We start from the raw sequence: 14,616 nt of genomic DNA on the forward strand, positions 1-14,616 counted from the left end.
GAAAAGAAGAGAAGCTAAAGGCAAAAGAGAAAAGGAAACAAATACCCATTTGAATGCAGAGTTCCAAAGAATAGCAAGGACAGATAAGAAAGTCTTCAGGATGGGGAACACATGTATACCTGTGGCAGATTCATTTTGATATATGGCAAAACCAATACAATATTGTAAAGTTAAATAAAATAAAATTTAAAAAAAAGAAAGTCTTCCTCAGAGATCATTGCAAAGAAATAGAGGAAAACAACAGAATGGGAAAGACTAGAGATCTCTACAAGAAAATTAGAGATACCAAGGGAATATTTCGTGCAAAGATGAGCACAATAAAGGACAGAAATGGTATGGACCTAACAGAAATAGAAGATATAAAGAAGAGGTGGCAAAAATACACAGAAGAACTATACAAAAAAGATCTTCATGACCCAGATAACCACGATTGTGTGATCACTCACCTAGAGCCAGACATCCTGGAATGCGAAGTCAAATGGGCCTTAGGAAACACCACTACAAACAAAGCTAGTGAAGGTGATGGAATTCCAGTTGAGCTATTTCAAATCCTAAAAGATGATGCTGTGAAAGTGCTGCAGTCAATATGCCAGCAAATCTGGAAAACTCAGCAGTGGCCACAGGACTGGAAAAGGTCAGTTTTCATTCGAATCCCAAAGAAAGGCAATGCCAAAAAATGTTCAAACTACCACACAATTGCACTTATTTCACACGCTAGCAAAGTAATGTTTAAAATTCTCCAAGACAGGCTTCAGAGTTCATGAACCGTGAACATCCAGATGTTCAAGCTGGATTTAGAAAAGGTAGAGGAACCAGAGATCAAATTGCTAACATCCATTGGATCATAAAAAATGCAAGAGTTCCAGAGAAACGTCTACTTCTGCTTTATTGACTACACCAAAGCCTTTGACTGTTTGGATCACAACAAACTGTGTAAAATTCTTAAAGAGACAGGAATACCAGACCACCTGACCTGCCTCTTGATAAATCTGTATGCAGGTCAAGAAACAACAGTTGGAACTGGACATGGAACAACAGACTGGTTCCAAATTGGGAAACGAGTACTTCAAGGCTGTATATTGTCACCCTGCTTATTTAACTTATATGCAGAGTACATCATGCGAAATGCTGGGCTGGATGAAGCACAAGCTGGAATCAAGATTGCTGGGAGAAATATCAATAACCCCAGATATGCAGATGACACCACCCTTGTGGCAGAAAATGAAGAAGAACTAAAGCGCCTCTTGATGAAAGTGAAAGAGAAGATAAAAGTTTGGCTTAAAACTCAACATTCAGAAAATGAAGATCATGGCATCTGGTCCCATCACTTCATGGCAAATAGGTGGGGAAACAATGGAAAGAGTGACAGACTTTATTTTGGGGGGCTCCAAAATCACTGCAGATGGTGACTGCAGCCATGAAATTCAAAGACACTTGCTTCTTGAAAGAAAAACTATGACCAACCTAGACAGCATATTAAAAAGCAGAGATATTACTTTACCAACAAAGGTCCATCTGGTCAAAGCTATGGTTTTTCTAGTAGTCATTTATGGATGCGAGAGTTGGACTATAAAGAAACTGAGAGCCAAAGAATTGATGCTTTTGAACTGTGGTGTTGGAGAAGACTCTTGAGAATCCCTTGGACTGCAAGGAGATCCAACCAGTCCATCCTAAAAGAAATCAGTCCTGAATATTCATTGGAAGGACTGGTGCTGAAGCTGAAACTCCAATACTTTGTCCACCTGATGCGAAGAACCGATTCACTGGAAAAGACCCTGATGCTGGGAAAGGTTGAAGGTGGGAGGAGAAGGGGAAGACAGAGGATGAGATGGTTGGATGGTATCACCGACTCAATGGACATGATTTTGAGTAAACTCCAGGAGTTGGTGATGGACAGGGAGGCCTGGCGTGCTGCAGTCCATGGGATCACAAAGAGTCAGACACGACTGAGCAACTGAACTGAACTGAACTTGGGAAAGCTGGAGCTACAAATAATACAAATTTAAATATTCAGAAAATATTGGTTAATGTCTTTTGACCTCATTATGGGAAAAAAAGGTTGATAAATTTAACTATTGGGTGCACCTTGATTTAAGATCTAATACCTTGTCAGTTATTGACCTGTAGCTTGATAGATTCAGGGCAAAATTAAACTTTTCTTTATAATTTCATAACTCTACAGAAAAAAATATTATTAATCTAAAATCAGCTTAATTTGCATAATTTTTCATACTAAGACATTCAGTATTACTCTTACAAAATATCACCAAACCACAAATACAAATTTTATATATTTCATACTTTCATCATATATATATTTATTGTGATAAAGAATAAACTATATAGAAAACTTGCAAAGTTAAAAACCTGATACATGTAAGAATAAAATGAACAAATGTAAATTATTTCATTCAACTCATAAATAATGAACAAACCACTAAGATATTAAGATTGGTTTAGAGGATCAGTGATGAAAGAAATTTTAAAATAAATTTGCAAATTGGTCTCAGTTCAGTTCAGTTCAATCGCTCAGTCATGTCCAACTCTTTGCAACCCCATGAATCGCAGCACACCAGGCCTCCCTGTTCGTCACCAACTCCCGGAGTTCACTCAGACTCACGTCCATCGAGTCAGTGATGCCATCCAGCCATCTCATCCTCCATCATCCCCTTCTCCTCCTGCCCCCAATCCCTCCCAGCATCAGAGTCTTTTCCAATGAGTCAACTCTTGGCATGAGGTTGCCAAAGTACTGGAGTTTCAGCTTTAACATCATTCCTTCCAAAGAAATCCCAGGGCTGATCTCCTTCAGAATGGACAGTTCAGAATGGACTGGTTGGATCTGCTTGCAATCCAAGGGACTCTCAAGGGTCTTCTCCAACACCACAGTTCAAAAGCATCAATTCTTTGGCACTCAACCTTCTTCACAGTCCAACTCTCACATCCATACATGACCACAGGAAAAACCATAGCCTTGACTAGACAGACTTTTGTTGGCAAAGTAATGTCTCTTCTTTTCAATATGCTATCTAGGTTGGTCATAACTTTTCTTCCAAGGAGTAAGCGTCTTTTATTTTCATGGCTGCAGTCACCATCTGCAGTGATTTCATCTGTTTAATATCCTAAAGGGTAATAAAGTATAACATTCAGTATTAACTCTCCCGTCAAACAAAAATCAAGGGCATCTAATTGCATCTTGTCTCTTTGCATTGTTATGCATGGGAATGGTTTGCATGACTCTGAAAGAAGAATTTTTGCAGTGATACTAGTTTTTTTTCCAACTTAACCTTTACCCAAGTTTTGATACAACCTAGTCATTGGGAAATGGTTCAAAGATACACACCCTTATAAAATTATAGTCCCAGGAGAATCTACAAAATCATGTCCAGCTCACGATTGAAAGGACACCCATAATGTCTTATTCAGCCATAATGTCCTTTACATCCATAATGTCCATGGAATTCTCCAGGCCAGATTACTGGAGTGGGTAGCCTTTCCCTTCTCCAGGGGATTTTCCTGACCCAGGAATCAAACCAAGGTCTCCTGCATAGCAGGTGGATTCTTTACCAGCTGAGCTACCAGGGAATCCCTACTTATTTCCAAACTTTGGACTTTTCTTAACAATTCTTTGATATAATGGTGCCTTTATGAATATAATTTTATTCATTTATAAATTATAATATAATTTTAAATGGAGACACAGATGTAGAGAATGGACTTGTAGACAGTGGGGGAAGGAGCATCGACATACAGACATTATCTTGTGTAAAAGTAGCTGGTGAGAAGTTGTTATGTAACACAGGGAGCCCAGCCTGGGGCTCTGTGATGACCTAGAGGGGTAGGATAGGGTAAGGGGAGGGAGGCTCAAGAGGGAGAGGGTATATGTATAATTATGACTGATTCACATTGCTGTAGGGCAGAAACCAACACAACATTGTAAAGCAAATTTTCTCTAATTAAAAAATAAATTTAAAAAAAGCTTAAAATGCATGTGTAATGCTCCAAAATGTTTTTGCTTTTTTTCATCTTTGAAAGGAACAAATCCTTTTATCTATGAATTAAGATTACTTTACATGTTAACATACAGGCTTGTTGCATCCACTCAATGCTTTCTTTTAGATTCAGTCTTGTTTAAAATACAGTCAATTCCTAGTAATTGGTAATCCTAGACATACTTTGTAAAGAGTTCTGTCTTTTGATCTATTATGCTTTGAATAGCAAAAGAGTCAGTTTCCCTAAAACAGAGTGAATCTGGTGAAAAGTCTCTGATGTATTTAATCTAAGTGGAATAACATCTATTTCCTATTATTTCTAGCGTGTATTCTTATAAACACTAAGAAATTATAGTAAGAATGCTTTGAGGGCTTAATCTTATATTGAAGCAACTTCATAGTTTCTGAAATCTTTGTAGAAAATCTGGAGGAATATAGAAACTTTGGTGATGGACTTATTTTTAAGTCAACAATACAAATGGGGGGTTTTTTGGTGAGGGGAGTTTGAGCAATGTGTATCTGAAAAGGTTTTTTTTTTCCCTTTAGAATTCATAAATTATATTTTTCAATCTCTCATAGACATATCTGTAAAGGAGAGAGTTTCAAATTTTTATTTCCTTTTGTAAGTCTCTTCTTCCCATAATATCATGACTACTTTCTGGCCAAAATGGAAAGTTTCCACATTTTTGTCTTACATGTTTTGGAACATCTTTCCCCTAGAATAAAGCAGGAAAATTGATGATTGATAGGGCCCACATGGGGTCTCATTGATAATATGGCTCATTATGTCAATCTTGCAAACAAAGAATAAATCACAGTGATCTGTGAAACTGACCAAATTGCCCAAATGGCATCCTGTTATCTCACTGGCGCCTATCTTTCAAAGCTGCAAGACCACCAGATTCCAGACCTCCAGCTACGTGACCGTCCCTTCAGATAATTTTTCATTGGTGGGGTATAAGAAGGACTCTGTCAGAAAGGGAAAACGCTGGTTCTCTTAAGAGCCAGTCACCCTCTCTTTTCCCACTAATAAATTTCCTTTTCTTGCTTGACTGCCCAGCTCCCTCTCTTTTTCTCTGCACTTGCCTTACAGTGATTAGAGGTAGTAATCTAATCACCAATTCTGAATTATACTAAGTGATATCACAGTGGTTTAAAATAAGCTAAAACAGTGATGGAACTTTCTGCTTGATCATTTGAGTAAGGACCACACAGAGTGGAGTCAATCCTGGAAAACAGTAGACATGATTTTTCTCAGGTATAGGCAATAAGGGTTAACAGACAGGTAAAAAAAATGGTCAAACTCAATTCCTACCTGAAATACAAATGCTCTCTGAGCTCAGGTGTGGAACCATGGAATCTCTGGATCCAGAAGGGAGATACGGAGGAGGATCTAAAAGCAAGGAAGGCCATGTGGGAATTCAGTCCACATTCTGTACTCCTCCTCCACTTTCCTTAGGGTCTTAAAACTATGCCAAATGGTTGCACAAGAATGACCAGACTCAAAAAGTCAAAATATGTATTTGCCATTTATTAGAAATGTTTTTCAGGAAGGAAGGAGAAACATGCCCATTAGCCAGGGACAGAAAATTACTTCACACACATTTTAATGGTTTGTACATGGTGACTTGAGATGAATTGTGGGGGATCAAAAGTGACTCTCAAGTTTCTGAACTGAACAACAGAAGGGATTGTAGATGCCAATTACTGAAGATGAAAGACAAAAGAAAAGCCAGGCAAACAGATTCAGAATTCAGCTTAGGACGTTTTGAGTCTGAAATGATTGAGAAATCTAAGAGAACAAAATAAATATGTAATTTAATACATAAGTCTAGACTTCAGAGTTGTCTGAGTTGAACATATAAATGCAGAACTTGTCCAAGATCCCACAGCTTCTGAGCAGTGATGGGGAACAAGGGACAAACCCTTCTGACTTTAAATTCATGTTTCTTTCATTAATATATGTATAAACCAGAGAAATGGGAATCTGGGCTTTAAACCTAGAATTCCACAACAATTTTCCCTCTACAGATATTGTAGAAAGTAGAAAGTCTAAATATATTGTATTTCAAGTACATGCTAAACCCAAGACCAACACTCTCTTCCAAATAATGAAACTTGTTTTTAATCCCTCTACTTATACCAAAAATTTTCTGCATCCCTTCTTGAAATCTGGTTCTGCTGAGCCTCTATCCCTTCTTACAAACATGTCTAAATGTCATTGAATCTCAAAAATAGAAACATTTTTAAATTTTTCTATCGACTTCTAGGTCCCATAAAAGTTAAAAATTCAGCTGTATAAAATGGTCATTTAGTGAGTATATGGACTTTGATCCATTGGTTTGGGCTGGGATTGTCATTTGTCTAATAATGAGAAATACAGGTAAAGTGTTTATGGTAAAAAAGAGAGAGAGTAGGCAAGACGGCAACGTATTATGGGGCAGAGAGTGGAAGAAGAAATCTCCAACAATGGCCAAAAGAACACCCAGAAATCAGAAGCTAAGGCTAACAAGGGTTTCAAGGAAGGATTAAGGGCAATGCAGTGAAAGCATGTCTAGAGGCAAAGTAAACAGTAAAACCTTAAAAATATTAAAGTTTTTCAACAAGAACGGCATTGGTGAGAAAAACCAGTGCCATTCCAGTGATGTGGTAAGCACAAAAGCCTAATTACTCTCAGCTGAGGTGAAGCTAGGAATCTGGAGCTTAGAGAATTTAGTTGAGAACACTTGTTCTAGAAGTTTAGATTCAAAAAAGAAACAAAGCGTGCTCAGGGATAACCTAAAGGGATAGGGTGGGGAGGGATGTGGGAGGGGGTTCAGGATGGGAGGACACATGTATACCTATGGCCATTCATGTTGACGTTTGGCAGAAACCATCACAATATTGTGAAGTAATTATGCTCCAATTAAAAAAAAGAAAAAAGAAACGAGATGAGACACCCAAAGAAGATTAGTATACCAAACACAAGGAAAATGCCATAGCATGTCAAATATTTGTGACTAAGTTTAGAGTGGGAAAACAATATTCCTCAGTTCTCAAGAATGAAAGATCTTAAAAGTCATCAAATAAAATGTTCATCCCAAATCCCTCTCTAATGCTACAACTACCTTCATCTCTGCCCCACAACCAGAAATTTTCCTCCAGCCTCAAAATTGGAAAAGTGCCCAGGGACAAGCTTGCTTATTCCACTTTCCAACTGCTATACCACTTACAGAATTTTGTCCTAATTTGTTCAAAGGATTCCTACACTCAATTCTAACCATCCATTTGCCTGATTCTGGTTTTCCTGAAGACATCATGTAATACCAGACATAACAGGATATTCCTAAAGTGTTTACTCAGGGGACTCAGTGATCTCCCTTACATGCTCACTGGATCATCCAGACTCAATCCAGTTTTTATCGTCCCTCTTGCAATCTCTAGAACAAATCATAACCCTCCTCGTGGTACCAAAGAAGACCAGAAATGTGGTCCCCTCCCTTCTTCAATATCTACCGAGCTACCCTAGCATCCTATTTGCTTCTTGGGTCAGTGCGCTTTCCTACACTACATGTCTCCCCAGCCCCCAGCCTAACCTTCCCCTGTCCAATAATGACTGCTCACAGATGAAAGACACACACATGAGAAGGAATGCATTTTTATGGGAAGCATGTTCCAGACGGGAGAAGAACTACCCCAGGAGGGGGTAAAGTTGGTGACATTCAAATCTGAGAATAGTTTGAAAGCGTTGTAACTGACAAACTGGGGTTGGAGTTAGACTCCTGCTTCACATTGTTTGCACTTTGCACTTTCACAAAAAATTTTAGGCAGCACTTTTCGTGATTTAGACAGGTTAAGTATTGAAGTTCATTTTTTCTGCAGGCATTTCGGCATGTGCCTTGGTGAAGCTGGCATGGATTCCAAGACTCTTCTTGGCTCTTGCCATAATAGGGTCTGAACAGGCCACCTGGGAAAAACACAGCCATATTAATTTCTATGCAGCAGTGGTAATAATAGGAGTAGAGAGGCGTAATTTAAAGACAAGACCTGCAAATATTAAGAGCATAGGATATGGAGTCAAAACCATCTCAGTTCAAATCTGGACTCTTTCATCGTGGCTTTTCATCCTCGAGCAAGGTTACCTCCATTTTTTGGCTCACGCTTGCATCATCTTCACAATGGGCATAGTAACAGAGCCAACTTCTTAATAATTTTATGATGAATAAATTAACATACATCATATGCTCAGAAAAGTATCAGGCACATAATAAGAAGGAATTAAACATTAGGTAGTGTGGTTGATATGAAAGTCTTTTCTTGAGGGTCCAGGATTTCAAGACTGCCACTGGGAGCATGTATTGGACATGTTTGGATGTATATTCCTCACATACAGGTCTCATCAGAGTTAACCAGCACCTACTTTGAGGCAAAGAACACTTATTTGAGCAGCTGCACACCTTTGTAGTCTGAAACATTTGAGCAAATATATACATGTCTCTCTTTGTACTTTGGCCCCACAGAAATAGATACTGTATGTACATGGGCAGCACACACAGAGGCACACTTGCACAATTCATTTTACTCACACATCCACATTCACACATAAATTGAGCATATATGTACACATGTATATGTACACATGTGGATACACATGAGCATCTATCACACACTTTGCACATATGGCTAAAGCCCATTTGTGAATAGTGATAGCTATGTATTAGTCATTGAGATATGTGCATGTGTATATAGGCTCTTCAGCTGAGAAAGTTCTTGACACTTTGTCAGCATTCTGTAAATATAAGTCATGAAGTGGTATTAGGGCTTCCCTGGTGGCTCACACAGTAAAGAATCCGCCCGCAATGTGGGAGACCTGGGTTCCATCCCTGGCTTGGGAAGATCCCCTGGAGAAGGGAATGGCTACCCACTTCAGTGTTCTTGCCTGGAGAATCCCATGGACTGTATAGCATGGGGTCACAAAGAGTCAGACCCAGCTGAGTGGCTTTCAGAATTAGTTACCTGTTGGATCTCCCAAGGACAAAGGAACTGCTAGAAAGAAAATAATACTAACAATCACGACCATATATGTTCAGCATCTACAATATATCAAGCATTTTGCAAATCACATTTCACTGAACCCTCATCAAACCTTCTGTTATCTCCATCATTTAGATGAAGACATTGAGGCTCAAAGAGAGCATTGTTCTGTCCACATTTCTATAGCTTGTACTTCAATTTCGGGTCTACACAATAGACTATGCTCTTTCTTCTCTGTATCACATTCATGGTGTTAGTCGCTCAGTTATGTCCAACTCTTTACAACCCCATGGACTATATCTTGCCAGGCTCCTCTATCCATGGAATTCTCCAGGCAAGAATACTAGAGTGAGTAGCCATTCCCTTCTCCAGGGGATCTTCCCAACTCAGGGGTCAAACCTGGGTCTCCTGAATTGCAGGCAGATTCTTCACCACTGAGCCATCAGGGAAGCCTCCAATTTCTGGTCTACATGATAGACCATGCTCTTCCTTCTCTGTATTACATTGCCTCTTTTATAATAGGATTTCTAGGAGAGGGTAGCATCTTCCTGCATGACATCTGCAGGCAGAAGGCCTTCCACAGCTTTCAACAGATAGTTCAAAATCCATAGCTTAGCATTCAAGGACTTTTGCAACCATTCACCTATCCTCTTCCACATCAGCTTATCAGCACTCACTGTGCACCAAGGCACTCATTCAGTGCTATGTATGCAGAGGTCCAATGCCCACCCACATTAATAAAAATCAGGAAAAGCAAGTTTGATGTTATTTCCTGCAAAGAAAAAGTTTCTTATTAATTTTTTGACAAGAAAAAGTAAAATTTTCCAGGTATAGGTGATGTAAGAGAATGGAAGGGGAAGGAAGGAAGAAAAATGCCTCAGTGGCAGATTTCCCATAGCATTGGGGTGCTGGCATATGTATAAACTGCACCAGAAATGGGCACTTCAACACGGAGAAGGCACTCAGTTGCTGCTACGTCAGCCAGCTTGCTGGTTAACCAGAGGAAGGAGATAAAAAATGGCCCCCCTTCATCCATGCTCCAGCATTATGGTACCAATGTATTTCCTACAGTGGCCTTCACACTCATCATGAAATCTCTCTTTTGGCACATCCTACTTATAGGAGGAAAGGCACTTCGGGGGTTCTTTCCAGTTACATCTACCCTCTTTTGTCCAACATCTGAACTGGAGGACTTCCTGCTTCTCCCAAATCCATTGGATAGAAGGCAAGACACTCAAGATCTTCTCTTTCTAGTCACCAGAGAGTGGATAGGGACATAGATATCAAGAGGATCAGGCAAGCCGATGTTTCCTATGAAAATCAGGTCAAGGCAGCCCCAGGAGAATTCTACTTGTTGTTCAGTCACTCAGTTGTGTCTGACTCTTTGTGACCCCATGGACTGCAGCACACCAGGCTTCTCTGTTCTTCACTTCCTCCTGGAGCTTGCACAAACTCAAGTCCATTATAGCTTCTCACTCCTTCAGCTGTTCTGACTCTGTATTGCCCTGAAGCATAATAACACTCACGTCAAGTTAATGTCACTGTTGATGATCCTTTCATCTTCAAATTGAAGTCAGAAGAGACTTGGTCTTAAATGCCAGCATTGTCCCTGATCTCTGGATCTCTAGCCTGAGTCTCCCCATGAAAGAAATGGGAACAGAAGAGTTTGCACCTGATCAAGAAATTTCAACTGCGTTTGTGCAGAAGGAGGTTAATTAGATGTGTCATACTTTGTAATAACCTAGAGTTTCCCAGAAAACACTCTTCAGGGCTCTTCCTTAAGTGAGGGACACAACCCTGCTGACCTCACATTCACCCATAGATGTTGCCCAGCTCATTTTCCTACACTGGACTTGTTTTAAGAGCAAGTTAAATATTATAAATTTAAAAAACACCACTTATGTTCCTAACTCTTCTGAAGAACTCCATCCGGAGTTAAAATCAATATGATAAATGATTTCTCTGCCGTGTGTGCTCCCTAAACATCCCTCTTCCATCCATCTTCTAATGTTCTTCCTACTAATACATATTTTTTAGACATAAGTCATTTATATGTCCATTCACTAAGTAAACATTCATCAGGATCTACTCTGTACAAAGCACTCAGATAAATACCAATAATACAGAATTTTAAAACAGAGTCCTAGCTTTCACAAAGTTCAATTTCAGATGCATATGTTTGGGGGTGATGAAAGGAAAACATGACTTTGATTATTCCAGAAAAGTTTGTACAGAACTGTTCCTGCCCATTAATTCTGCCAGGTGAAAGTTTTAAACAGTTAAAGAAACAATGCTATGTACAACTTTTGAAGCATAGAGTCCTGTCTTCCAGGCTGTCTTCCTTCCTTCCTTTTTTGTTGCTTTTTGGGGGGCAAACCCACCTGTGGTTTCTGCTATTACAACATGGAAACTGAGCTTTAACAAACATGAGAAGAAGTGTATTTCAAGTAGGTAGGATGAAACAGGATGGGAACAAGGGGTAGGTAAGTGAGAAGCAGGAAAAATAGGGGGAAGGAAAGGAGAGGGGGGAAAGAAAAAGGAGAGGGAGGAAAAGAGGAAGAGGAGAAAACACTAAGCACATTGACTCTGAATTCAATCCCAAGAAAGGAGAGACAGCCTTGGTATTCTATAGGGTTGGGTTGAGACTACTGCTTTGTCTTTCTGTACCATCCAAAGTTTTACAGGAGAGCCTTGAAGACATTCCAACCTCCTGATTTCATTTATCCCCTCACTGCCTACAGTTATATCTGCTGTTCTTCAGTGCCCCTGAAAAATCATAAGCAAGAAACTTTTTAAAAAAGAGTTTGAAAATATTACTGCCTATTTTCCATCCAGCATCTGTCCTTCCCATTTAAACAGATGCAGCTCTGTTGTGATAAATTTGACTGTCTTACTCAACTTTATTCATTGCCAAATTCAGGCTAAGCCAACCTCTTCCTAGATAAAGCCTGCATACACTCTGCTTGAATAACACATCTACATGAACCAAACACTTACCTAAAACTCCCAGCCCTGTCTCTTCTGAATACCGATCTAAGGTTCAGTTATAAAACTTAACACAAACATAACACTGGCCAAGCCATTCAACCCCAATTCACAGTGTCAATCCAAAATATAGCTCAACTATGAACTTCACTCTACCCTAGCTCCCAGTTCTACCCAACTTCATCCCAGCTCAAAAAAAAATTATAATAATAATAATAATAATAAAACCACAAAAAACCACCATTCCTTCTCCAGACTACAGCAAAATATTAGTCCAGCCCAATTCATTTATAGAATTTATAGAATTGCTCACCCTCTGCTGATCCCCACTTATTTTTTCAATATTCCTCTATCTCTAAGGTCACACACTATCCCCACTACAATGCACTCTCCAAACTCCAAATTATCATTGATTCCTCCTATAGCTCCCCAACTTGGATCTAATCTCTCACACTAAATCCATGAATCAAACTTCCATCCCAATTACAGCATTATCTGAAATGCTTTGTTCAACCCTTCACTATCCCAGGAACAAAAAGAACAACCATCTTAAATTTGTTTTGGCAGAACAAAACCAGGGCGATCTTGACATGAGATGAATCTTGGGAGTAACATTCTAAACCTGAGACCAGAAAAGGCTTTAGGCAGTGCCTATTATATGTGAGTAGGAGTCATCTCAGAAGTTACCAAGAAACCAACAGCACAAGCAAGACCCCAGAACCTTTGAGAGAGGTCTGAGTTACCTGGAGTCTTATGAACCAAGATCAGAAGGATGGAAATGGTCATTAAACAAGGCTTCATGACTGATATATCCAGAGAGAATGGAGGGTTGTGTTGCAGGGGACTGAATAGATATCATTGCAGTAGGACAAGGCCCTCCCTTTATTAGTTTTGGAAATGAGCCAGGTTTGTGTTCAGTGAAGTAAAAGAGATGAGACATACCTGGGGTTAGCCAGGCAGAAGGATAACACATATCCCATGTCTAGGCTGAGCACTCTGTGTAAATGTGGAAGATTTGCCAGCAGCACCCATGTCAAAGTGGGATTTCCTTTCCAGTCAGAAAAAATAAAGGCAAATGAGAACCAGCTGGCATTTTGTGTGAGATAAATTAAAATGAATGAATGAGTCAATTAAACAAGCAATCAATGAGAAAATTGACACATCACTCTAAGAAATAAAGATTCCTTTTTTAACATGTCTTTATTTTCTTAATAGTAGTATGTCCCCCTCTATCAGTTATACTTACTGTATACCCAATCCTATACTAGGCATCATGGAAGAAGGAAGGAAAATGAAGAAAGAAAAGATAGAGAGGAAAAATTGAACGGGAAGTATACATGGATGAAGAAAGGAAGAGAAATCAGGCAAAAATAATGAGGCATATTTACCATGAATCTACCATGTGCCAGTTTCTATACAAAATACCATGGTATAGACATGAACACTTACTACAACACTATGAAGTTAGATAGCATTTTCCACTTCACAGATGAGGACAAGAAAATTTGAAAAGATGTTGTAAGATCCCAAGACCACATATCTAACACAGCATAGAGTCTAGAAACAATATCTGCTTTTGAAATTCTGAATCTGTGAGTGGAAGGGCAGAAAATGAGAAATAAAGCAAAAGCACATACAAGTTGCTAAAAACAGACTAATCGCTGTTTTAGACAATACAAATTTAGTTTGAGGAATTCAACGCTCTTCCCTTGAGAAATGGGAATGAAAGGATTTTCTAGAGGAGGTCACGTTGACTTTTTACTCCAATATGTCATGTGGAAGATGAATGGATAAAGTCTAGTGTTTTGAACAAAAGCTTAGAAATAAGGGAAAATGTTCTTTGAAAAGCCTAGGATAGGATTTCCACAGCTTGACATGAAAAGGCAAATGAAACTGGACTAACCCTCCCAAAAGCAAATGGAATTGTACTACTCACTACCCACTGTAAGCAATTATTACACAGGAAAAAATATAGAAAGAGTAACTGTGCTTCATTGAATTAAAGACAGAGCAGAAATGAAAAAGCAACCTATGAAATGTGAGGAAATATTTTCCAACCATGTACTAATAAAATTTAATATGCAAAACATATAAGGAATTCAATAGCAATAAAATAATCCAATTTTTTAGATGGACAAAGGACCTGAATAGACATTTTCCCAAAGGAAATTTTCAAATGGCCAACAGGTACATGAAAAGGTGCTCAGAGTTACTAATGATCAGGAAATGCAAATCAAAACTCCAATAAGATACCACCTCACACCTGTGAGAATGGCTATTATTAAAAAGATAAAACAAGTGCTGACTAGGATGTGAAGTAAAGGGAACCCTTGTTCACTGCTAGTGGGAATATAAATTGCTTTAAACACTGTGAAAAACAATATGGAAATTCCTTTAAAAAATTAAAAATAGTGGACTTTCAATGGCACAGGAACAAGAGACAGAGAGGACCTTCCCCTACATCAAAATTCATCTTGCATGTGGAACAAATTCTACAGGACACCTTCTGAATGCTGACAGAAGACCCCAGACTTCCAAAAAGACAAGCCAATCTCTTCAGAATGAGGAAGGGCAAAAGATAATGATAAAAAAAGAGACAGAGGATACGTGATCCATGAAGTTCCAGGTG

General features: G+C 39.0%; 1 protein-coding gene across 1 annotated transcript; it reads right to left on the reverse strand.

Moving 5' to 3' along the window:
• Nucleotides 1-7,610: 7,610 nt before the first annotated feature.
• Nucleotides 7,611-12,836, reverse strand: DEFB116 (defensin beta 116; the record flags this gene model as incomplete). The annotated part of the gene is made up of 2 exons (XM_061437169.1): nucleotides 7,611-7,935; nucleotides 12,731-12,836. Coding segments are annotated over 2 exons (351 nt in total), but the record flags the coding sequence as incomplete, so codon positions are not given.
• Nucleotides 12,837-14,616: the final 1,780 nt, after the last annotated feature.

Source organism: Bos javanicus, chromosome 13 (genome assembly GCF_032452875.1).
Source record: "Bos javanicus breed banteng chromosome 13, ARS-OSU_banteng_1.0, whole genome shotgun sequence".
Taxonomy (NCBI): domain Eukaryota; kingdom Metazoa; phylum Chordata; class Mammalia; order Artiodactyla; family Bovidae; genus Bos; species Bos javanicus.